Source organism: Haliotis rubra, unplaced genomic scaffold, assembly GCF_003918875.1.
Source record: "Haliotis rubra isolate DU_JTF1 unplaced genomic scaffold, ASM391887v1 Scf366, whole genome shotgun sequence".
Classification (NCBI taxonomy): Eukaryota; Metazoa; Mollusca; class Gastropoda; order Lepetellida; family Haliotidae; genus Haliotis; species Haliotis rubra.
Window position 1 is genome coordinate 836204 of NW_025767042.1, and position 26386 is coordinate 862589.

The 26386-nt window shown below is 40.5% G+C and overlaps 1 protein-coding gene across 1 annotated transcript in view; it reads right to left on the bottom strand.

Annotated features, from left to right (window-relative positions):
• Positions 1-26386, bottom strand: part of LOC124285694 (cyclic nucleotide-gated cation channel beta-3-like) — a 239839-nt gene that overhangs the window by 173196 nt on the left and 40257 nt on the right. The window contains exons 2-3 of the mRNA XM_046721972.1: positions 20946-21061; positions 20480-20839 (exon numbers count right to left, since the gene is read on the bottom strand). Coding sequence (XP_046577928.1) covers positions 20480-20711 — 232 coding nt within the window. The 5' untranslated portion in view covers positions 20712-20839; positions 20946-21061. The remainder of the gene's footprint in view (positions 1-20479; positions 20840-20945; positions 21062-26386) is intronic.

Sequence of the window (26386 nt, forward strand, 5' to 3'; positions counted from 1 at the left end):
TGGACGGCAAGTGTTTGAACAGTATATATCGTGTATCCGTTTCAGGAAGGCTTATTAGCCCTGTACGTTATGTTCAGCTTCTACATCCGGCACACTGTCCATCCTCATTCAAGATGGACACGGGCGCATTATAATTGCACAGTACTCCTCTTCCAAGTCCGTCTGTAATATTCAGTCCCTCTGCAGGGAGTCATTAAACCCTGTATGTCCTAACAGAAGGCAACAGTAGGCAGATCACAGTAGTGTAACGCCTAAAGACGATTTGACCTCTGGCAGAGTTGACCAATCAAATTGAATATTCATTACTGGAGGACCAGTCAGTGTTCCTCTTGGATCAATGGCAGCTGGACTGAGACAGGATGGACAAGACATGGCGCTGTTTACCCAGTGAGGCTCTCCACTGTCGTCGTCACGACACCAAATGCATGAGAGGTGGGGCAATCCATTACCAATGGCAACTGATACATCTAATAATATATATATATATTGAAAATAATATTTTTCTATTTAAATTCAGCTATTGTTGAAATGAGAACCATTTATACTTTGAAACAAAGCTGCAGCAATGGAATATGCAATAAGTTTAATATGGCAATGAAAAAGCATTTAGTTTCCAATGGCTGGTTGATTAGATTGTCACTGTGCTATCTGATCATTATCTAATCCTCAAACAATCAGTTGACCGAACATATCTCATTTCCTGGGAATTCTAATCTAGTTTTATACTTCGCTGATCATTAAATGATTCATGTTTTCACCGTTTAGTGAAATGAGGGGAATGTGAAGTAGTGCGATGACCTTTTCCTTCAGACTGATCTTATAGACTACGTATTACATGATGAGAAGTATGACTTGAAATGTTAACACACTAATGGAAAAAAAATAACCATAGTTCATGAAACATTTATTAAGAATAAATGTATTCTGAAATAAAGTAATACAATTTTCAATGTATATACATGAAAATATCGGCTCTATTTTAAGATCATGATTTGCAATTTGCACCGTTTTGATTTTTTTATGTTGGGAGTGTGATACTCACGGACACTGTGAACAGCACACAATAATTGTTTAGCTTTCAGGTGCTAATTAAAACACCTTTGATTAACTTTAAAAATTCTTATGACATGCCTCAGGAGATAAAAATGTCTTGTGGCAAACAGGAATTGTGCAAAACGAAGTTGTCAGGCATTTTAACATCGATCGAAACATGATATCATCTCAGCAGGGTAAGACTGATGACTCACAATGGGTTTAGTCTGCATGTGACATCATGACCCCAAGACAACCATATTCAGATGATGCATCTACCGACTTGATATCAAAGTGCTACATTATTTCTGGGTTGAGATAAATTAGAACAAGCATTGTCACTAAGGTGACATAATCCCCCGCCGCAAATTATCAAATCAAACTTATAAAGTAATGAAAGTTTAAGTTAAATGTCAACAAAAACATGACCAGTCAACCTCTCTTGATATCTTGCCCTTTAGGTGTTCAAACACACACATATTTTCAAGACTGACTTTGACCTTGACATGAATGTCATAGTGTATGAAATATGCATAAATAGAACTAAAGAAATTGCTTATTGAAACACATTTAAGGGAAATCTTGAAAGGCTGAAGAAAATCCAGTGAACCGTTCTTGAAATATCTTGCTGACAATTCAGGTTAACATGCTGAAATCTTCAAAGTGTCGCTGTGACCTTGAAAATTACGTGAAGGTCACCAAAATTTACTGGGCCCTGCACCTTCCCTAGATAAAGCTTTGTATTGAATATGAATATGAATAAAATCCGGTGAACGGTTCTTGAGATAGCTTAACATGCAGGTAAAACGTGAAAGTCCCCTTGTGACCTTGAAATGAAGGTCAAGGTCACCAAACCAGACTTGGGCCTTTCTTATACTGTGATGAACCTAGGTACCAAATATGAAAAGAATCTAGAGAAGGGTTCTTAAGATATTCCAATTCGTATGTATGGACGGACGGAGCCTAATACTATATCCCCCGCTTCTCGCTAAACGCGCGGCGGGGGATAACAAAAACTTTATGCAACCAGCTAAAGGAGCATAACATCTGGCCCCAATCATTGGCATCTTAGAATACAAAGACAAAGAAGAGACTGGGACAACCTAGTGTTCAAAGATGGGTCCAGGTCACGCTCTGTTGGTTGGACAAGAGTGTATGGGCATCCAGGAGAACCTTGAGTGAGTGAGTGAGTGAGTAAGTGAGTGAGTAAGTGAGTGAGAGGGTGAGTGTGTGAGTGAGTGAGTATGGTTTTACATCGCTTTCAGCAATACTCCAGCATAATCACACCAGAAATGGGCTTCACACATTGTACCAATGGTGAGAATTGAATCGGTCTTCGGCCTGAGCTAAAGGCTTTAATGTCTAGGTTACCCCACTGCCCCTGGAGAACTATCAAGCACCTGATCAACATTGTCAGTTTGGGAGTAGAAGTGTAATGGTATGGGTTGGAACATAACTCAGGAGAGATAACAAATCATGCCATCTAAATAGCATATGTTACCAAGACAACATTGTTTGAGATAGCGTTCCACCCTTTGGCAAAAAACAGGGATGTAATGTCAAAATTGGAGCATGGGTATGCCCCTTGCACCTCCAACCTCAACATATTGCACATGTTGTTACTGACCTCCTGGGGCAGCATAAAACTGCTGGAATGTCCTTGTTGGCTACATCTCCAGACCTTCTCATGGAACACGTCTGGGATGAGAGGGAACGATGCCAATGACAGGATTGGAACCATCCAATAACGTTTACTCAGCTGGAGTAATCTTAAGTTTACATTTGCAACATCTCTACTGGCTGTTTTAGATCATTTGGTTTTTCTTGATGTTTCAATGCTTTGATCAACATGAATTTCCTATGAAGAAACACTGACCAGGTTAATGACCAAACATTGTTCCTATTTTCAATAACAAAACATTTACACCATTTGTTCACTCAGTGTAGAGTGACTCGGTTATCCTAATGTTCACCCAGTGTAAAGTGACTGGGATATCCTAATGTTCACCCAGTGTAAAGTGACTGGGATATCCTAATGTTCATCCAGTGTAAAGTGACTGGGTTATCCAAATGTTCACTCAGTGTAGAGTGACTCGGTTATCCTAATGTTCACTCAGTGTAAAGTGAATAGGTTATCATAACAATCACCCCGTGTAAAGTGACTGGGTTATCCACTTGTTCACTCAGTGTAGAGTGACTCGGTTTTCCTAATGTTCACCCAGTGTAAAGTGACTAGGTTATCCTAATGTTCACCCAGTGTAAAGTGAATGTAAAGTTATCCTAATGTTCACCCAGTGTAAAGTGACTGGGTTATCCTAATGTTCACTCAGTGTAAAGTGAATAGGTTATCTAATGTTACTCCAGTCACCCAAAGTGACTGGGTTATCCTAATGTTCACCCAGTGTAAAGTGACTGGGATATCCTAATGTTCACTCAGTGTAAAGTGACTGGGTTATCCTAATGTTCACTCAGTGTAAAGTGACTGGGATATCCTAATGTTCACCCAGTGTAAAGTGACTGGGTTATCCTAATGTTCACCCAGTGTAAAGTGACTGGGATATCCTAATGTTCACTCAGTGTAAAATGTTCACTCAGTGTAAAGTGACTGGGTTATCCTAATGTTCACCCAGTGTAAAGTGACTGGGTTATCCTAATGTTCACCCAGTGTAAAGTGACTGGGTTATCCTAATGTTCACCCAGTGTAAAGTGACTGGGATATCCTAATGTTCACCCAGTGTAAAGTGACTCTGGGTTATCCTAATGTTCACTCAGTGTAAAGTGACTGGGTTATCCTAATGTTCACTCAGTGTAAAGTGACTGGGATATCCTAATGTTCACCCAGTGTAAAGTGACTGGGATATCCTAATGTTCACCCAGTGTAAAGTGACTGGGTTATCCTAATGTTCACCCAGTGTAAAGTGACTGGGATATCCTAATGTTCACCCAGTGTAAAGTGACTCTAGGGTTATCCTGCAATTATTGTGACACAAACAGAATTTTTGTCAAAATGTTGCTGCCCAGAATTAAATGTAATTACATATAAAGACAAATGTTTCAAGGTGATCAACAATTCATAAGGACAATGCACCTGACATATGCAAATGAGCCAAGAAACAAATGGAAATGTTCACAAGCAAATTCACATGGTCAGTCATGAGTCTGTCCACTTTGTGCACTGAGGCAGGTTTGGCATAGTTGCTTTATTGAGGCCACTGATTGTCAGTGAAAGTCCACTGGAGGATTCTGCCATATTTGAGGGAGGATTTGACAGAGTTCCTGCAGAGTTCTTGAACGATTCTCATGTCGTCATAAACATCACTCCTTTTCATCCTTGATATGTTCAATGAATGACCAATGACCAGGGGATCTTGTGGGCCATGGTAATACATTAACATTGTTCTGATTAAGAATTCTACTGTCCAGCTGAAGCAATGGGTGGTGTGCTCCACTGAAGATGTCGCCGTCGATGTTCTGGTATTAGAATTGGCCATCAGGGTTGATGTCTTGCACAGACTCAGAGATGTGGTTCAACTACAAGACCTCTGTTACCAGATTTGGTAAGGGCTGTCAGGGTTGCTGTCTGGAACCTGAGGTGCATGGTTCGAATCCATTGGTCTTGCAATTGACATGCCAGTCGTTACTGGTGGGCGGCCACTAACTGAATGGTGTACAGCTGGATTGTTTTGCCGGAAATATCATCAGAAGTTCCAAATATTGTTGCTATGGAATTTGAATTGCCAAGTACCAGCAAACCTATAGCTCTCCACCTGTTATTTTCTATGGGGTGTGGATTGTAAAACTTGTTCCAGAATGATGAATAGATGTGCTTGTCTCACTTCTGCACTGCACTGAGTGGATATGATAAGCATCTTGTCAGGACTTTTAAAGTGAACATGCTGGCCATCATTCGCAAACATGGCATATTTCTTCCAAATTTCTTGCAATTCGACCCACTGGTTGGTTGCATTTTTTTAAACATTATAAATTATTCTTTCCCTGGTTCAAATCCAAAAATTCTTTCACAAGTTTACCAATGAAAAATTCCATGCCATATTAACTTTTGCCTCTGAGTATAGTTCCAGAAACAGTAACAGACAGATGTTCAGACAGACATTACCACATTACTGATACTGATTTTCAGTCAGTTGGCTGAGGAACTACCTATTATACTGGACTCCACCCTTCACCCCTGCAATGAGACTGGACTGTTCCAATACCATTTTCATTTGTTGGGTCATACAAAGACCTTTATCAAGTTTGTTGGTTGTTTAACGCCACACTCCAGCCATATGTCAGAGGTCTGAATAACCGAGCCACTCCATTAAGATCTTACACAAATAACCAAATAATAATTCAAACAGTAGTTAATAAATATGGTCAGGTGCATTGATTGCCATATCATGTAATGGCTGGGTTCCAATTACACCAAGATGATGATGAACAGTCTGTAATGACACCCATCACTTTCTAACATATTGATTTGAACCGTAATTGAACAACGATCTAATCACACATGTCATATCACAAATTAGCTAACCATTAAATTCTGTATCCAACAGCAGTTTGTTGAAAGGCTGAAGCCTGTGTGTACACTGTGATATATTCATTCATAGAAATGTTTTTGAATCATATATATAATACATTGATTGGGATATCATGTATATACTTATTAGAGATACCATGGGAGTATTGGTTAAGGACATCGTGTATGTATTCATTGGGGATATCATGTGTGTATTGGTTAAGGACATCGTGTTTGTATTGAAAATTGGGGACATCATGTGTGTATTTCTTTGAGGACATTGTGTTTGTATTCATTGGGGACATCATGTGTGTATTGATTAAGGACATTGTGTATGTATTCATTGGGGACATCATGTGTGTATTGATTAAGGACACTGTGTATGTATTCATTGGGGACATCATGTGTGTATTGGTTAAGGACATGGTGTTTGTATTCATTGGTGACATCATGTGTGTATTGGTTAAGGACATGGTGTTTGTATTCATTGGGGACATCATGTGTGTATTGGTTAAGGACATGGTGTTTGTATTCATTGGTGACATCATGTGTGTATTGCTTAATGACATGGTGTTTGTATTCATTGAGGACATCATGTGTGTATTGGTTAAGGACATGGTGTTTGTATTCATTGGGGACATCATGTGTGTATTGGTTAAGGACATGGTGTTTGTATTCATTGGTGACATCATGTGTGTATTGCTTAAGGACATGGTGTTTGTATTCATTGGGGACATCATGTGTGTATTGGTTAAGGACATGGTGTTTGTATTCATTGGGGACATCATGTGTGTATTGCTTAAGGACATGGTGTTTGTATTCATTCATGTGTGTGTATTGGTTAAGGACATGGTGTTTGTATTCATTGGGGACATCATGTGTGTATTGGTTGAGGACATGGTGTTTGTATTCATTGAGGACATCATGTGTGTATTGCTTAAGGACATGGTGTTTGTATTCATTGGGGACATCATGTGTGTATTGGTTGAGGACACCGTGTTCGTATTCATTAGGACATCATGTGCACAGATTAGGGATATCAAGTAATGATAAGGGTCATCGTGTGTATCAGTTAAGGACATCATACATGTATTTATAACGGACAATGTGTTTTGTTATGAGGGATATCATATGTACTTATTACGAATATCATCTATGTGTTGATTAGGTTTGATAGGTTTGATTGTTGATTTACGCCGCACTCAGCAATATTCCAGTTATATGGCGGCGGTCTGTAAATACAGTGAAGCCTCGTTAATCCGGACGGTTGCGTTTCTCAGCAAATTCGTCCGGATTGCGAATAGTCCGGACTACTGAATCAAGACCCAATCCTTACTATTACAAAAACGACACGAATCTGGATAAAACAAATAAGCATTTATCACAAAATAGCTCACTTGTAATCCACGCCTTTGTATTTTGGTGTCAATCAAAGTGTAAATGTACAGCATCTTCAGTCGGGAGATTTTAATGTCTAATTAAAACAACAACCCTTAATAGACATTTCGCAAAGTTAACAAGAGTTCATCTTGTCAACTCCATGACACCAAGTTTTATTGTTTATGGCCAGTTAAGTTAACAAACACACGACTTACAGCGTCGGACTGTGAAGCAATTTACTGTTTATTTTACTGATTTTATGCAGCTACTTACCGTCCGGTTCCAGAAACCGAATTTCCGGATTATCGAGGCAAATTAAATAGGCATAGATTGGTAACAAGCTAAAATCGTCCGGGAGGCGAGACATCCGGATTATCGGAGTCCGGACTAACGGGGCTTCACTGTAATCATATCTGGACCAGACAATCATAAGTATCGATCTACTCAATTGGGAACCGATGACATGTGTTTACCAAATTAGTGAACCTGACCACCCAATCCTGTTAGTCGCCTCTTACGACAAGCATGCGTTGCTGAACACCAATGTATGTATGCACTGATTAGGGATTAGAGGTGTACCTTACACAAGTGCTAAAACATATCGGTGAACATATCACACGTCAGTTAAAATATTCTAGACATTTAACTTGGCGATTGTGAACCATGACTTTAACAGGAGAGCTTTCATTACATTCAGTCATTTATTTTCCGATCTCCAAACATGAAACTTATTATCTCTCTCGTTGAACTTGTAACCGTAACATTTAACTCTGTTAAATTATAGTCCCAGTTCCAGTAACATCTGTGGCAATAAATAGAATATTACACTCGCTTAAAAAAAACATCAAGTTGATATCTACCTGAAGGTAGAGTATGAAATACTAAAAAAACTTAAGTCTGGCATCAGGAGCCACAGACCTCAGAACCTGCCGTCCCTGACTTAACTTTTCAGGCAATCATTGAAAAAACCTGCGGCTTAATGTAACAAATGTTGACACATAAAGTTATAGACACAAGATCTACTTGTTATGGTACTGCATGTAACTTCTCATTTCGAACACTGCCTGAAATAATTTGGAAAGCCCTGTGAAACTTTTTAACTTAAAACATAAACTTGATACAACATTGCTCTTGTTGTATGCTGTAAATATATTTTCAATTTGAGATCCACACAATGTACAACTACTTTCACATGACACATGATCACATTTCATAGCTTTATAAGGCCTTTTTTTTATTGCTTGGTTTACGGATCCACCAACCCGAAATGTGAAGAAAGTGGAAAATATATATATATTGTTTTTATTATTTTTTGCCATTATATGCCACAAACAAAGAAAGTGAAAAAAAAGAAAGAAAGAAAGGGCAAATTATACCTTTGAAACATTCCCTGAAACAGAGTGGAACAGAGAGAGAAGTAATGCCACAGCCTGCTCAGCTGGAATGCTGCACCTGGCATATATGATGTACTCAAGTGTGCAAATAACAACACCAGTACACCACCAGATCTATCTATGTGCCACGTTTGGTGAAGAAATAGTGAACGGTTTTAGAGTTCTGCTCCGGAAAAGAGCACTACCACCAATTTCATTCTATGTCGAACTTGTTGCCATGGAAACGCCAAAAATGTTTTATTCAGAATTCCAAAACTACCAAAAGGCACCAGTACACCACCAGATCTATCTATGTGCCAAGTTTGGTGAAGAAATATTAAACGTTTTTGAGCTCTGCTCCAGAAAAGACAAATGTGCACGGACGGACGGACAGACGCATGCACGCACGGACAGAGTCCATTTTAATTACCCCCGCAAAACGCGTTGCGGGGGATAAAAAAGAGGCCTAAGTGTATGAACAACATACTTTCACATTCAAATTTTCGTGACTTTATTCTAAACATGATGAAGACATGGAAACTTTGTGGACTCTCGCGTGTGTGAAACAGTACAGAATCATTGATTACTATTGCTTTGACTGTTTTATCCTGAAATCACTGTTTTAGCATCAATTTCCTTGAATTACAGGCTGAATAGATCTCCAATATCTCATTCTTGTCTCCATGAGGCATTCCGTGCAAAAGAGGTGAGGTGAAATTGGATTTAACGTCATGCTTGAGAATATTTCGCTCATATGACGACGTGCATGCGTGTGTGTGTGTATGTGCAGCTGCTTGTACTAGCCCAGACTCAAGCTGGTTTTATAGTGCTAGCTCACTGAGATACCATGCCGCAGTGAGGCATGAATACCCCACTCAGACACATTATACTGACTCCAAGCCGACCAGTCCTTGTTGTACCCATTAATGCCGAGCGCCAGGCAGGGACAAACAAGTACCATATTTTAATGTCTTTTGGTATGACGCGGCCGGGGATCGAACCCGCAACCTTCCGCTCTCCGGGCGGACGCTCTAACCACTACACCGCGGAGGCGGTCCCGTGCAAAAGAAGGACACCAATACCTTGTGCTTGTTAGAAGAACAGAGTGAGTGAGTGAGTGAGTGAGTGAGTGAGTGAGTGAGTGAGTGAGTGAGTGAGTGAGTGAGTGAGTGAGTGAGTGAGTGAGTGAGTGAGTGAGTGAGTGAGTTAGAGTTATGTTTCACATCCTTTTACCAACATTTCAGCAATATGACAACATCACAACTAGAAATAGTCTTCAAACATTGTGGCCATGTGAGAAATTCAACCTCTGCTTCAGTTAAAGCTTCAACCACTAGGCTACCTCATCGCCTTGGTAACATGTTTCAATAAATGTTCAATGATACAGGTAGCTGAGGCTCTGTATCATTCAGTGTTCATGCTATCAACCACTAGTCTGCCAGACAGGCAGCGTGATATAGCTGTTATACAACATAATATTCAATGGACATATCCTGGTGAACTGTGATCAGGCTAGACACCATTACGACTTCAGCAGAATCATTGCTATATTCTGAACAAAATCTGCCAACACGATTAAGTATAATATATACTACAAATCTTATAAATATTGCCTGTAATCTAGACAAGTGATTGATCTTGCAACATTGTATCAATGTATCAGTTGTTTTAGCTTGTGATGATGCTACAGATTTCAAGAGGCAGAGGGGAAGCCTAGTGGTCATAGGATCCGCTGAGCGGCTGACATCCAGGGGTGGAAATAACTAGTTGCTAGTGTACTCCAGTACAGTAGCACATGTAAAATCACTTGCCCTGATAATTTTTCCACTATACCAGCCAATTTTCTTGTTCATTTTTAAAATAAACAACATAATTAACATTGGAAAGTCAACTGGACACCAGTACAGAGTGATACAAATTTGCTTGCCCGATAGAAAAGAAACACTGGACTGGGACATCAGGCAATTAGTTATTTCCACCCCTGTCATCATGCTGAAGGCTCAAGTTTCGATTTCCAGATAGTAATTCTATCCTTAAAATAGGGGATTCTAGATAAATGGTCTTTACCATTGATCTTATAATGTATATAATCTAGAAACTGATTTAACCTAACAATCGTTAACTTAGAAACTTGCGCAAGTCTAGAGGTACTGTCAATTGTGATTTCTGTTTGTGTTGGAAAATTACAAATTTTAAGCCTTAGTGATCAAGACTATTTGGGGCGGTGGGGTAGCCTAATGGTTAAAGCATTCATTCTTCACACTGAACACCCGGCTTCGATCCCCACATGGGTACAATGTGTGAAGGCCATTTCTGGTGTTCCCTGAAGTGATATTGCTGGAATATCGCTAAAAGTGGTGTAAAAACATACTCACTCACTCAAAATGCTTCCTATCTGCTACACTAACGAGTTTGCATTTCTACATGTGCACGTGGAGCTAATTGTTGTTGCATCAACTGTTGCATCTCACCGCCATAACACACATCTAACACGAGGACAGCTGCCACGGCGCTATAGAAGACAGCCCATTATACTGTCATGCATCTGTGTCACGTTGTGAATGGCACGTCATAGGAACCTGTGGCACTTGCAGTGTTGGCAGGTATTAACATGTATTACCCATCAAGTTGACAGGTCAAGTGTAACATTGATACACATGCATTATACCACATCTGCGAACCTATTGGTTTATTCAAGCCATGTGCTGACTGCAGTACAACATGACACCATTCCTGGTTTCTGACATCACAGATGTTACGTCATTAGAGTGAGTGAGTAGGTTTGGTTTTACGCCGCTTTTAGCAATATTCCAGCAATATCACGGTGAGGGGACACCAGAAATGGGCTTCACACATTGTACCCATGTGGGGAGTCGAACCTGGGTCTTCGGCATGACGAGCTGAACGCTTTAACCACTAGGCTACCCCACCGCCCCTTATGTCATTAGAGAAAGGTACTGAATGAATACTTTGTGGTGTAATGCTGGAATATTCCAGCAAAATGGCGGCGGTCTTTACATGATCGAGGCTGGGCCAAACAATCCAGTGATCAACAGCATGAGCATCGATCTATGCAATTGTGAAATGTCATGTCATGTCATTAAAGAAAGGTAATTACTAAATACTTTGTGATCTAATGCTGGTGTTCAGATATGCGCAAGAACCTACCAACAAACTAAAGCTACTGGTTGTCTATGCTGGTGTTCAGATATGCAGTGAGTGAGTGAGTGGAGTGGTGAGTGAGTGAGTGAGTGAGTGAGTGAGTTGGGTTTTATGCTGATTTTTTTAACATTTGAACAAGAGTGTGTGCTGCATTCTGGTTAGTTACGAAATCATAAACAGGACAAGATCTTTTAACATTTTACCATTATTTCAGTAGCATCACCCAATGACAGCACCATGTGGAAGGACATTCTGCACTGATGCATGTCCTAGGCGTTTATCATCTTGGAGAAACATGTGTACAGCGGTGACAAGCCTAGGTGCATAGTTACTGACAAAGTGAGTTTAGTTTTAAGCCACTTTCAGCAATATTCCAGCAATATCACAGCAGATGACACCATAAATGGGCTTCACACATTGTACCCATGTGGGGAATTGAACCAGACTCTTTCACATGGAGGCGAACGCTTTAACCACTAGGCTACCCCACCACCCCCAGATGAATCTGAGATTTGCACCCATGGCGATTGAGTTCTGTCAGACGTAGGGCGCACAACTCTCCACATAAAACTGCTGGACTTTAGGCAGTTGGACACCCAAAGTCAGCTAAAACCAGTCACAACAGCAATAGTTTTAAACACCAGTTTAAAAAAATATATATCCACCTCCCTTTGATCCTTTTGACCCGCAAAGCTGTGACAGTTGATCAAGATATTAGATAACAAATTGCCTCACAGCATATAAAAGTCAGAAATGTGAATTTTTAACAAACTACCTCCCTAAGAACTACTCAGTGGTGGAGAGCCTCGATGCTCCTCTCACGGAGCAGTGGCAAGACACGATGGAGGAGAGATCTCCAAATTAAAGACGATTGTTCCCTGGGAAAATCAATAAACTGGCGCTATGAATCTTCTGATCTTCTACCCTCAACACAACACCCACAAGCCTTAGGCAGTCACTTCCATGTCAGAACCCTTGTTCGCAATCACGCCAGCTCTGCCAACAGATCTCTCATTTTGTAACATATCTGATCCAATAACTGATAAACAAAAGTGACTTATGTGATGTTTCCCTAACAACTCGTTATACCGGAGCGCCAGGAGACCTCTAAGACACGCTCCCTTCCACCTCCCTCCGGTCTTCCAAGTAGGTCATCATAGAAGGACATCACGCTCCACCAAATCACTGCCCAACTAAACAATAATTACGCATATACATGATGTGAATATAGTGAATCGGTGTCTATATGGGATGCAGATTTAATTGGTATTTTTAATGTGTTTGGATAACAAATAGATGAATGTACACAAAACCTGTGGGAAGTATTGTATTCTTGGGAAAGAGTGAGTATTTTTTAAGCTGCTTTTATTAATATTCCAACAATATCATGTAAGGGTGTGCCAGAAATGGCCTTCATACATTGTACCAATGTGCAGAATTGAACCCGGATCTTTGGTGTGAAGAATGAACACTTTAACAACTAGGCTACCCTACCGCCTTTCTTGGGAATGCATGACAAAGAACATTCTGATGGAGCAAATGAGTTAGGTTTTGCATTGAATAGTATTCATTGACATATGAAATGCCAACTTTCGCATGGAACAACCTGATGTGCCCCATGAGATGCCTACTTATATCAAAAACCTGATGTGCCCCATGAGATGCCTACTTATGTCATGAACCAGATGTGCTCCATGAGATGCCTACTTACATCAAGAACACTATGATGTGCCCCATGAGATGCCTACTTACATCAAGAACCTGATGTGCCCAATGAGATGCCTACTTACATCAAGAACACCCTGATGTCAAGAACTTACATCAACAACCTGATGTGCCCAATGAGATGCCTAGTTACTTACGAGGAATGAGATGTGCTACAATGATGTGCCCAATGCCCTACTTACATCAAGAACCTGATGTGCCCTATGATGTGCCTACCTTACATCAATGCCTACTTACATCAAGTTAATTAACACTATGATGTGCCCCTGAGATGCCTACTTACATCAGGAACATGTGCCCAATGCATGCCTACTTACGTCAAGAACCTGTGCCCCATGAGATGCCTACTTACATCAACAACCTGATGTGCCCAATGAGATGCCTACCTATCTTACACCAAGATTCCTAACATCTGATGTGCCCAATGAGATGCCTACTTACATCAAGAATCTGATGTATGATGCCTAGTTGAGATGCCTGATGTGCCCAATGAGATGTCAAGACACCTGATGTGAACATGGGATGCCTGCTTACATCAATCAATGAGATGTGCCCCATGAGATGCCTAGTTACATCAAGAACCTGATGTGCCCAATGAGATGCCTAGTTACATCAAGAACCTGATGTGCCCAATGAGATGCCTACTTACACCAAGAACCTGATGTGCCCAATGAGATGCCTACTTACACCAAGAACCTGATGTGCCCAATGAGATGCCTAGTTACATCAAGAACCTGATGTGCCCAATGAGATGCCTAGTTACACCAAGAACCTGATGTGCCCCATGAGATGCCTACTTACATCAAGAACACCCTGAAACACCCAAAATATTTGAGGGTACCTCAACATCTAGATACACTCGTCACCTCAGGTGTGTCACATCTGATACCAAACTAGCCATGTGCATACCCAAAACACCACCTCACACACATCCATCTACTATCATTGTAAAAGTTAATTCTACACTTTAAAAAGACCAAGCTAACATAACCGACAACAACAACATCCAATATTGCCGAACTAAAAAAACACTGAAACCAAGGTAATTACCATATCTGAAACATAAAAAACTCTCCTAACAAGAAACGTTCATTATTCTGTGGAATATAGAAAGCTGTAATAACTTCATGGTTGCCATGTAACAAGCAAATACATTCTCCTTTTTTTTTCTTCAGTGCTAATAATCCATATCTGTCCCTGGCAAAAAAACATTGCCAAGAATCTAAACATGGTTTCCACCATATCGGAAAGAATAAAGAAGTTGAAATCCATTAGTGAACTCCATCTTCCCGCATACTACACCTTCAGACTGCTTCAACCTTAAGACACCAGCCACACAGAAAACATAACTAACGGTGTATATGGCATTTAACACCTCTCTGGTAATAACATACAAAATAAACTGGGTCACATTAAAGGCCCAGTGGAAGGACCAATTTGATGGTGCAACTGACACATGAAATCCCCGCAGGGGTCTTGTCGAAAGTAATTTTTGGTGTTATTAAAGACTTCTACACAGAAATACATCTCCCAACCTTGAGGATATCAAAGTGAGAGTGTTTCAGGATAAAAGGCTAAGAATAGAGTGATTCCTATCATCTTTCAAATGTCTTGAAAGCAATTTGGGGATCTGCCGCTTGTTCGTTTGTTCAGAAGAAATAACTGTAAAGCTTGCACAGTTTGGCTATCAATTTTCAGATATTGCACTCAATAATTAAGGACTGGCCATTTCATTGATTACTGTCCATGACAAATTATTTCCAGACAATTTTAACAACATATTGAGAACCCCTGTAGTCAAAATGCAATTAAAAGCAGAGCTTGTCATCTTGGAACAGATTATTTGGGGTGAAACATGCTTCCAAGTGAGTGAGTGAGTGAGTTTAGTTTTACGCCGCACTAAGCAATATTCAAGCTATATGGCGGCGGTCTGTAAACAATCTAGTCTGGACCAGACAATCCAGTGATCAACAGCATGAGCATCGATCTGCGCAATTGGCAAGCGATGGCATGTGTCAACCAAGTCAGCGAGCCTGACCACCCGATCCCGTTAGTCGCCTCTTACGACAAGCATGGGTTACTGAAGGTTCAGTCTAACCGTGATCTTCACGGGTTGCTTCCAAGTAGCAGATTCAACAATGAGCAAGTGACCCTCTTCAGAGCTAGAAGCTGTAGATCATTCAACAAGGTTTGTTTGTTTGTCCTTTCTCGAAGGGGACCGCCTCCGTTGTGTAGTTGTTAGAGCGGCCGCCTGGAGAGCAGAAGGTCGTGGGTTCGATCCCCAACCGCGTCATACCAAAAGACGTTAAAATATGGTACTTGTTGGTCCCTGTCTGGCGCTCGGCATTAATGGGTACAACAAGGACTGGTCGGCTCGGAGTCAGTATAATGTGTCTGAGTGGGGTATTCATGCTTCACTGCGGCATGGTATCTCAGTGGGCTAGCACTATAAAACCAGCTTCAGTCTGGACTAGTACAAGCAGTCACACATACACACACACACGCATGCACGTCGTCATATGAGCGAAATATTCTCAAGCACGACATTAAATCCAATTTCACCTCACCTCACCTCACCTTGTTTTTCGATGCACTCAGCAATATTCCAGCTATATGGAGTTTGTCCGTAAATAATCGAGTCTGGACCAGACAATCCAGTGATCAACAGCATGAGCATCGATCTACACAGTTGGGATATGATGACATGTGTCAACCAAGTCAGCGAATCTGACCCATGATTAATGTTAGCGACCGTCTCTTACGGTGCTGAAGTGTCACCAATTCTAACCCCGATCTTCACTGGTGTAATTCAGCAAGGACCCAATCTGGGAGAAATACTGCACCTACCAAGGACTAAGTTAAGCGGAGTTTCATTGTATTTTGGCTAGATTAGTTACATGGATAGCTATGGACTTCTTGAGTTCACAAAGCACATACTGGGGGGTTTTACGTCACACGGAAATGTGCATCCAGTACTTACTTATGTGTAGAATTTACGCAGACAAAAATATATGGTGTGTCTTAAGTTATGCACAATAATTACTGATCTAAATTCTCGACTAGCAACATAAAGTTCCTTGTATAAACATAATGATTACATCCCTTAGTACAGTACAGAACAGTATGCTGTCTGATTACTTTACAAGACCTTCACAGATGATACGATATTCGGGAATTAAATCTACAGATAACAAAGCATCACCAAATGTCTAAAAGAGGAGTGAATAGTAAAAATACAACACATGAGCACAACTATGCAATGTTTTAGCAGTCACACATAAATAAGTACAATGTGTAAGATATATGCCGATAAATGGTTAAATGACTTTCACAGATACATGTCTTATGAATGAACGTTGTACGATTAAACTTTAACTGACGAGTCTTTAAACATTTTACATCAACAGATGCAAGGATGAAAGTACTGGAATGCTTTTCATTACAGTGATATGTTCTAGAAGATTATAATGAGATCCTTGAGTTAACAGTATCTCCTGTGGATTCCAATGTAGGATGATAATTTCAGACAGACATTTCAGTCTGGTACCACCAGCTAATGTACTGAATTCACATCATTGCAAGCATGATTATTTATGTTTATAACACTTACTAGTACTTATCAAATACATTTGCTGCCTATCACTCAGTGAGGTGAGGTGAAATTGGGTTTAACGTCGTGCTTGAGAATATTTCGCTCATATGACGACGTGCATGCGTGTGTATGTGTATGTGTGGCTGCTTGTACTAGCCCAGACTTAAGCTGGTTTTATAGTGCTAGCCCACTGAGATACCATGCCGCAGTGAAGCATGAATACCCCACTCAGACACATTATACTGACTCCGAGCCGACCAGTCCTTGTTGAACCCATTAATGCCGAGCGCAAGACAGGGACCAACAAGTACCATATTTTAACGTCTTTTGGTATGACGCGGTTGGGGATCGAACCCACGACCTTCTGCTCTCCAGGCGGACGCTCTTACCACTATACCACTGAGGCGGTCGCCTATCACTCAGTATGGACAACAAAAATATATGACAAGTTATTGATTAATTGATACTTGACTGATTAACCAAGCACTTCATCTGTGTGTATTCATGCTTCCATTAGGCCTGACCAATTTTATTTCTTGTTTTACTGATCCGGTCATATTTTTTCAAGAATAATGATAAAAACAAATTAATTTTCCCTGCTCAATAAATAAAATCATAATGTGTTTATAGGCCAAAAATGTAAACTTACAAGAAAAAAAGTTTAGATTGTTTTTTGTGTGCCCCATATACACTTTTAGTATTTGGGTGGAATATTACTTTAACTGGTGATTTTTTCCCCCCCTTCCTGCCTTTAGGTTTTCTGAGGACAAAAATCTGTAAAACAAGAAATAAAATTGGTCTGGCCTTAGCTTAAAAAAATATATATCAGGACAGGCCCATCACCTGACAACTTAATCGTGATTTGACTGATAATAGAATTGATGGGACTTCTGTTGCATTATTGAATACCACTGATTTCATGTTGTCAACATTTTTTGGTGTTAATTGTTAAATAAACAGTCTGTGGCCAAAAATATTGATAAGAATTTAAATCAGTAAGTTTTTGTGTTTGTGGAGATGAACGTGGATAAACAGACTCAGACAGTATGCACTACAGCTCCATAAATGCAAAACAGCATTGAAATTGATTGTTCATGTAATTTCTTTGCTGATCTTTATTGTTTAAAGATGGTGATCATATCTGAAGAAAGATGAATCTATTGTTTCTGATAACTGCCAGCATCTCTTCACCTCAAAATAAATGCTTCTCCGGAAGATTTATTGTTATACATCAATCCACTTACTGTCTATCAATACTACATTTCCTAATCATATCATAGAAAAAAACATTCAGCATGTTTCAACTTTCAGTATTGCTTCAAAACATTATGCTTGGCATTGAAGCTGAAGTCATCTAATCAATATACAGGAGAGATTGGAGGCCAAGGGGAGATAACTAGGGATGGGTCAATTGGCTGATGAGGACGTCGGCATCTGGAGACAGCTGTGGTGAGCTGTGGTTTATTGATTGTAGCACTTCAGAAAGTTCATACAGAAATATGGTTAAAGGGAGATAATATACAAGACACATAATGAAGTGCAACAAATATAAAATCACATCAAAATGTTGACTGAACAGTGACCGAATACGGCTGTTTGTTTCAATATTCAAGCCATATCATGACAGTTGACACCACAAATGGGCTTCTCACGGTGTTACCTCGTCCCTCAAACATGGAGGTCCCTGGGACCCATAATTATTAGTTTTAAGGGTCCTGTGAAGTAACACTCACTGTAGGGAACTGTATGTTTTGATAATATCTTTAGAGGCTGGAATTAATTATTGATCATGTGGACTGATGGATGAAATGATGCATGTAACTGCTCTGAAAGAAACAACCAAACACTCAGCAAAGTCATTGATGTGTTGTAGGTACAATAAATAGAGAATCTCACCCGAGTGTCCTTTGATATCAAACATATAGCATATCACCATGAGTTGATAAAGTAACAAATATCCGAGGCTTGCCGAGGATATTTTTACTTTTATCAGCGAGTGTTGATATATTTGATATCAGAAGACACGAGGGTGAGATTCTATTTATCACCAAAAATCACTCTTCATTAGTTTTCAATGAAAAATGTACATCTCTGAACACAGTACTGCCATTAGATTTGTAGTGCAGTGATGTCACAGCATTGTGATGTCATCAAGTTGATGACGCCATAGCATTGTCAGGGCATTGTGCAAAATCTACTGTCAAAACAATATCTCCTAGAAGATATCGTCTGATCTCACACAAGCAATATCTCCTGTGGAACACAGTTTTGGATGATAAATAATATTGGACACAATGAACTTGTATCTGCATCCATTCTCTACATTTGTGCATCAAGTAAAACCCTGGTTTCTCACACTGTACTTGTGGGGAAATGAACCCGGGTCCTTCATGATGAGCTAACACTTACCACTAGACTACCCAACCACCCCTTTGACGGAACATTGTATGAGATACACAAGAGAGTTGAGATGAGGTTGATGAAACTATTTAAAACCAATACACAATTGTATCTTTGAACGTCATAATCTACCATGTATATTATGTTATGTTAAATGTATCCCAGGGTGACTGATTGACTGATTGCTAGTTGTTTCTTGTAATGGAGGGGCGTTGGGGTAGCCTAATGGTTAAAGCGTTGGCTCGTCACACTGACGATCCGGGTTCGAATCCCCACATGGGCACAATGTGTGAAGCCCATTTATGGTGTCCCCCGCCGTGATATTGCTGGAATATTGCTAAAAGCGGCGTAAAAACCAACTCACTCACTCACTCTTGTAATGACCCATCAGTCCAACAATTGTTGTATTGTTGTACACTTACCTAGCAATTAATAATTCATGAGATATTTGACTGTTCTTGACAACTGCTGCTTGTTTGTAGGTTTGCCTAATGTGCATTAATTTGTGTCACTAACCTTAAAAAAACCTCATCTGTCCAACTACGAATCTCCCACCAGGTATCTATTCAAGTCATACAGAGGCATTGATGGAGATTTTATGACACTTCATGTGGTTTGTTCAGGATATTGTGTACGATCTCATATGAGGAGCTATCTCCTGAGATAAAACCTATGCTTATTGAAATGGTATTTCCCAAACACAAATATTTGACATCAGTTGATTTGTTTCCAATACTCTCTGTGCAGACAGTAGAAGACCTAACCGTGAGGTTTGAATAAAGGTGACTTCATTCACACCTAGGAGTGGCTGCAAACCTAATTTTGTTCGACTGCTCAAGACGAACAGGCAAATGATAATTAATCTTTTTCTTTTGTGTAGGAATCATAATGTGCCACACATAAAAAAGTCGGTTGCCACAAATCTATAAGGTGGTTGCAACAAATTATCTGTAAGCTTCTTGTAACAAATCCATATGCTCATGGCAACAAGTCTTTAAGCTGGTTGTCACAAATCTGAATGTTTGTAGCTGGGAATCTGTCAGATCCTTGGAGCAAATCTATATGCTCATGGCAACAAATCTGAAAGTTTGTAGCCAGAAATTTGTCAGCTTCTTGTAGCAATTCTATATGCTCATGGCAACAAATCTGAAAGTTTGTAGCCAGAAATCTGTCAGATCCTTGTAGGAAATCTATATGCTCATAGCAACAAACCTCAAAGTTAGGTGGTTCTAACATTTTGCGAACAGTCACTTATTATGACAGTGATGACGTAATGTTTCCCGGTAATCTTACCTGTCCCATCAGGCACTGTAAGGCTGTCCATGTCTGTGGACTTGAGGAAGGGGGGAGTAACTCCCACGGCGATGAGGCGGTAGCATGCGCACCGGTTCATCTGCTGGCTCACTGGCCCTGGATGGAGTGGCTGATCTTGACAGGAGGGAGATGTTGTCGAAGGAAAACACGGGATTCTCCACCCCTTCCTTGGGTGACTTCCTCCCACCTTTTTTATCCATGAGGTTCTCATGAGACCCAAAGGGAACGTTGGGATGAGTCACATGGATTTGTGGCATCTTGGGAGATGATGACTGTGGCGTAAACATCTTGCTAGTTGGACGGACAACGGTTTGGACGTGAAATTCTTGGGTTTATCAGCTGTAAAATAGACCAGATACTGTTCAAAGTAACGTAAAACCCAACTCACTCACTCTAGCCAATAGATCAAAAGATTCGGTTCCAATTTGTGTAGATCCCAACTCACCTGTGTTGTGGAATCATGGCACTGGGATGACTGTCACAGACAAATGGGGACATGGTCATCTCCAGCATCCTCCTCACAGTGTGTCACATTTCTTGGTTACTCAGGCCGTCGGTCCCCTGAAACAGAACACAACAGACCTTCAGTGAAACCACAGAAACAACTAATCTGATGGACACAGAAGAATGTAAACGATGTGTTGGGCAGATGCTGTCATGAATCTTACTGCCCTACTCAAATCAGGTTTCACATGTTTGTAATCATACTTCACCTGTTTGAATCATACTTCATGTTTGTCATGCGTTTTCACGCTTGTGATCATACTTCACATGTTTGTAATCATACTTCACCACATGTTTGTAATCATACTTCACATGTTTGTAATCATACTTCACATTTTTTTGTAATCATACTTCAAATTTTTTGTAATCATACTTCACATGTTTGTAATCATACTTCACATGTTTGTAATCATACTTCACATTTTTTGTAACCATACTTCACATTTTTTTGTAATCATACTTCACATGTTTGTAATCATACTTCACATGTTTGTAATCATACTTCACATGTTTGTAATCATACTTCATATTTTTTGTAACCATACTTCACATATTTTTGTAATCATACTTCACATGTTTGAATCATACTTCACATTTGTCATCCGTTTTCACGTTTGTAATACTTCACCTGTTTGTAATCATACTTAACATGTTTGTAATCATTTCTGGTCTCACAATGTTTTGGTAGTTTTAAATGAGCTTACTTTTGCCTCTGTTACACATGAAACTTCACATAAATGTAAAATGAAAGACTTGTCAATTCTGTTTGAAACACCCGATAATCCCCTGAAAATTCCATGGGGACTTATGACTAGCTAATATAGACATTTAAATGAATTATATCAAGTGTATTTTAATATATTTATATATTGGGCATTTTGATACAATTATCACAGACTTCATGTTTGTCGGTTGCTCAAAATCTGCAGGCAAAAGTCACATAATGCTCAAGAAATGTACTGTTCTATCAAGTGAACCTATGCTTACAGTGAAGTTATTAGTGAGAAAACGAAGCTGACCTAATTTTGTGCTGACAACAGACATTTCATCTAGGTCAAAAAGAAAGAGCTTTTAGATCCAATGGTGATGAACCAAGCCATATACAATTTACAAACAAAGAACTTGTTGTTCGATAAATAGAATATATCAAATATGTCAACACTTGTCCACAAGTTTTTGCGTGTTATCCCATTGTCAATGTATGTTGAAATATTTGATATCAAAATACACCTTCAAGCAGGATGCATTGTGGATCGAAATAAATGTAACAGTATATGATTACAGTATATATTCCTTTTATCAAGATTATTGATAGTATTGATATTTCAGGGTGGCATTAATGGTAGCTACTGTTATTTTTAACTTGTAATCAATATAGTCCCACGGGTCCATGACAAATGAGAAACACCAATTGTTCAAGCAACCTTAATTACTACTAGCATGACATAAGCTTGCTGTAAGCTTTGCTCTAAGATGTTCACAGAGGTGTGACTGTTGTATTGGCTGTAGTTATGCCACTCAATGTGCTACTTGAGAACAATGGGTACAATGTAGGGGTGACTGTTGTATTGGCTGTAGTTACGCCACTCAATGTGCTACTTGAGAACAATGGGTACAATGTAGGGGTGACTGTTGTATTGGCTGTAGTTACGCCACTCAATGTGCTACTTGAGAACAATGGGTACAATGTAGGGGTGACTGTTGTATTGGCTGTAGCTACGCCACTCAATGTGCTACTTGAGAACAATGGGTACAATGTAGGGGTGACTGTTGTATTGGCTGTAGTTACGCCCCTCAATGTGCTACTTGAGAACAATGGGTACAATGTAGGGGTGACTGTTGTATTGGCTGTAGTTAAAGCCCTCAATGTGCTACTTGAGAACAATGGGTACAATGTAGGGGTGACTGTTGTATTGGCTGTAGGATACCACTCAATGTGCTACTTGAGAACAATGGGTACAATGTAGGTGTGACTGTTGTATTGGCTGTAGTTACGTCCCTCAATGTGCTATTTGAGAACAATGGGTACAATGTAGTGACTGTTGTATTGGCTTGTACGCGCCTCAATGTGCTACTTGAGAACAATGGGTACAATGTAGGGGTGACTGTTGTATTGGCTGTAGTTACGCACAATGTGCTACTTGAGAACAATGGGTACAATGGGTGACTGTTGTATTGGCTGTAGTTACGCCACTCAATGTGCTACTTGAGAACAATGGGTACAATGTAGGGGTGACTGTTGTATTGGCTGTAGTTACGCCCCTCAATGTGCTACTTGAGAACAATGGGTACAATGTAGGTGTGACTGTTGTATTGGCTGTAGTTACGCCACTCAATGTGCTACTTGAGAACAATGGGTACAATGTAGGTGTGACTGTTGTATTGGCTGTAGTTACGCCCCTCAATGTGCTACTTGAGAACAATGGGTACAATGTAGGTGTGACTGTTGTATTGGCTGTAGTTACGCCCCTCAATGTGCTACTTGAGAACAATGGGTACAATGTAGGTGTGACTGTTGTATTGGCTGTAGTTACGCCACTCAATGTGCTACTTGAGAACAATGGGTACAATGTAGGTGTGACTGTTGTATTGGCTGTGTTACGCCACTCAATGTGCTACTTGAGAACAATGGGTACAATGTAGGTGTGGACTGTTGTATTGGCTGTAGTTACGCCCCTCAATGTGCTACTTGGAGAACAATGGGTACAATGTAGGTGTGACTGTTGTATTGGCTGTAGTTACGCCACTCAATGTGCTACTTGAGAACAATGGGTACAATGTAGGTGTGACTGTTGTATTGGCTGTAGTTACGCCCCTCAATGTGCTACTTGAGAACAATGGGTACAATGTAGGGTGACTGTTGTATTGGCTGTAGTTACGCCCCTCAATGTGCTACTTGAGAACAATGGGTACAATGTAGGTGTGACTGTTGTATTGGCTGTAGTTACGCCCCTCAATGTGCTACTTGAGAACAATGGGTACAATGTAGGTGTGACTGTTGTATTGGCTGTAGTTACGCCCCTCAATGTGCTACTTGAGAACAATGGGTACAATGTAGGTGTGACTGTTGTATTGGCTGTAGTTACGCCCCTCAATGTGCTACTTGAGAACAATGGGTACAATGTAGGTGTGACTGTTGTATTGGCTGTAGTTACGCCCCTCAATGTGCTACTTGAGAACAATGGGTACAATGTAGGTGTGGACTGTTGTATTGGCTGTAGTTACGCCCCTCAATGTGCTACTTGAGAACAATGGGTACAATGTAGGTGCGGACTGTTGTATTCATTGGTAGTTACGCCCCTCAATGTGCCACTTTGAGAACAATGGGTACAATGTAGGTGTGACTGTTGTATTGGCTGTAGTTACGCCCCTCAATGTGCTACTTGAGAACAATGGGTACAATGTAGGTGTGACTGTTGTATTGGCTGTAGTTACGCCCCTCAATGTGCTTGAGAACAATTTGAGAACAATGGGTACAATGTAGGGTGACTGTTGTATTGGCTGTAGTTACGCCCCTCAATGTGCTACTTGAGAACAATGGGTACAATGTAGGTGTGACTGTTGTATTGGCTGTAGTTACGCCCCTCAATGTGCTACTTGAGAACAATGGGTACAATGTAGGGTGACTGTTGTATTGGCTGTAGTTACGCCCCTCAATGTGCTACTTGAGAACAATGGGTACAATGTAGGGGTGACTGTTGTATTGGCTGTAGTTACGCCCCTCAATGTGCTATTTGAGAACAATGGGTACAATGTAGGGGTGACTGTTGTATTGGCTGTAGTTACGCCCCTCAATGTGCTACTTGAGAACAATGGGTACAATGTAGGTGTGACTGTTGTATTGGCTGTAGTTACGCCCCTCAATGTGCTACTTGAGAACAATGGGTACAATGTAGGTGTGACTGTTGTATTGGCTGTAGTTACGCCCCTCAATGTGCTACTTGAGAACAATGGGTACAATGTAGGTGTGACTGTTGTATTGGCTGTAGTTACGCCCCTCAATGTGCTACTTGAGAACAATGGGTACAATGTAGGTGTGACTGTTGTATTGGCTGTAGTTACGCCCCTCAATGTGCTACTTGAGAACAATGGGTACAATGTAGGGGTGACTGTTGTATTGGCTGTAGTTACGCCCCTCAATGTGCTACTTGAGAACAATGGGTACAATGTAGGTGTGACTGTTGTATTGGCTGTAGTTACGCCCCTCAATGTGCTACTTGAGAACAATGGGTACAATGTAGGGGTGACTGTTGTATTGGCTGTAGTTACGCCCCTCAATGTGCTACTTGAGAACAATGGGTACAATGTAGGGTGTGACTGTTGTATTGGCTGTAGTTACGCCCCTCAATGTGCTACTTGAGAACAATGGGTACAATGTAGGGGTGACTGTTGTATTGGCTGTGTTAGTTAAGCCCCTCAATGTGCTACTTGAGAACAATGGGTACAATGTAGGTGTGACTGTTGTATTGGCTGTAGTTACGCCCCTCAATGTGCTACTTGAGAACAATGGGTACAATGTAGGTGTGACTGTTGTATTGGCTGTAGTTACGCCCCTCAATGTGCTACTTGAGAACAATGGGTACAATGTAGGGGTGACTGTTGTATTGGCTGTAGTTACGCCCCTCAATGTGCTACTTGAGAACAATGGGTACAATGTAGGTGTGACTGTTGTATTGGCTGTAGTTACGCCCTCAATGTGCTACTTGAGAACAATGGGTACAATGTAGGGTGTGACTGTTGTATTGGCTGTAGTTACGCCCCTCAATGTGCTACTTGAGAACAATGGGTACAATGTAGGTGTGACTGTTGTATTGGCTGTAGTTACGCCCCTCAATGTGCTACTTGAGAACAATGGGTACAATGTAGGGGTGACTGTTGTATTGGCTGTAGTTACAATGTGCCTTTGCAGAGAACTCAATGTGCTACTTGAGAACAATGGGTACAATGTAGGGGTGACTGTTGTATTGGCTGTAGTTACGCCCCTCAATGTGCTACTTGAGAACAATGGGTACAATGTAGGTGTGACTGTTGTATTGGCTGTAGTTACGCCCCTCAATGTGCTACTTGAGAACAATGGGTACAATGTAGGGGTGACTGTTGTATTGGCTGTAGTTACGCCCCTCAATGTGCTACTTGGAGAACAATGGGTACAATGTAGGTGTGACTGTTGTATTGGCTGTAGTTACGCCCCTCAATGTGCTACTTGAGAACAATGGGTACAATGTAGGTGTGACTGTTGTATTGGCTGTAGTTACGCCCCTCAATGTGCTACTTGAGAACAATGGGTACAATGTAGGTGTGTGACTGTTGTATTGGCTGTAGTTACGCCCCTCAATGTGCTACTTGAGAACAATGGGTACAATGTAGGGTGACTGTTGTATT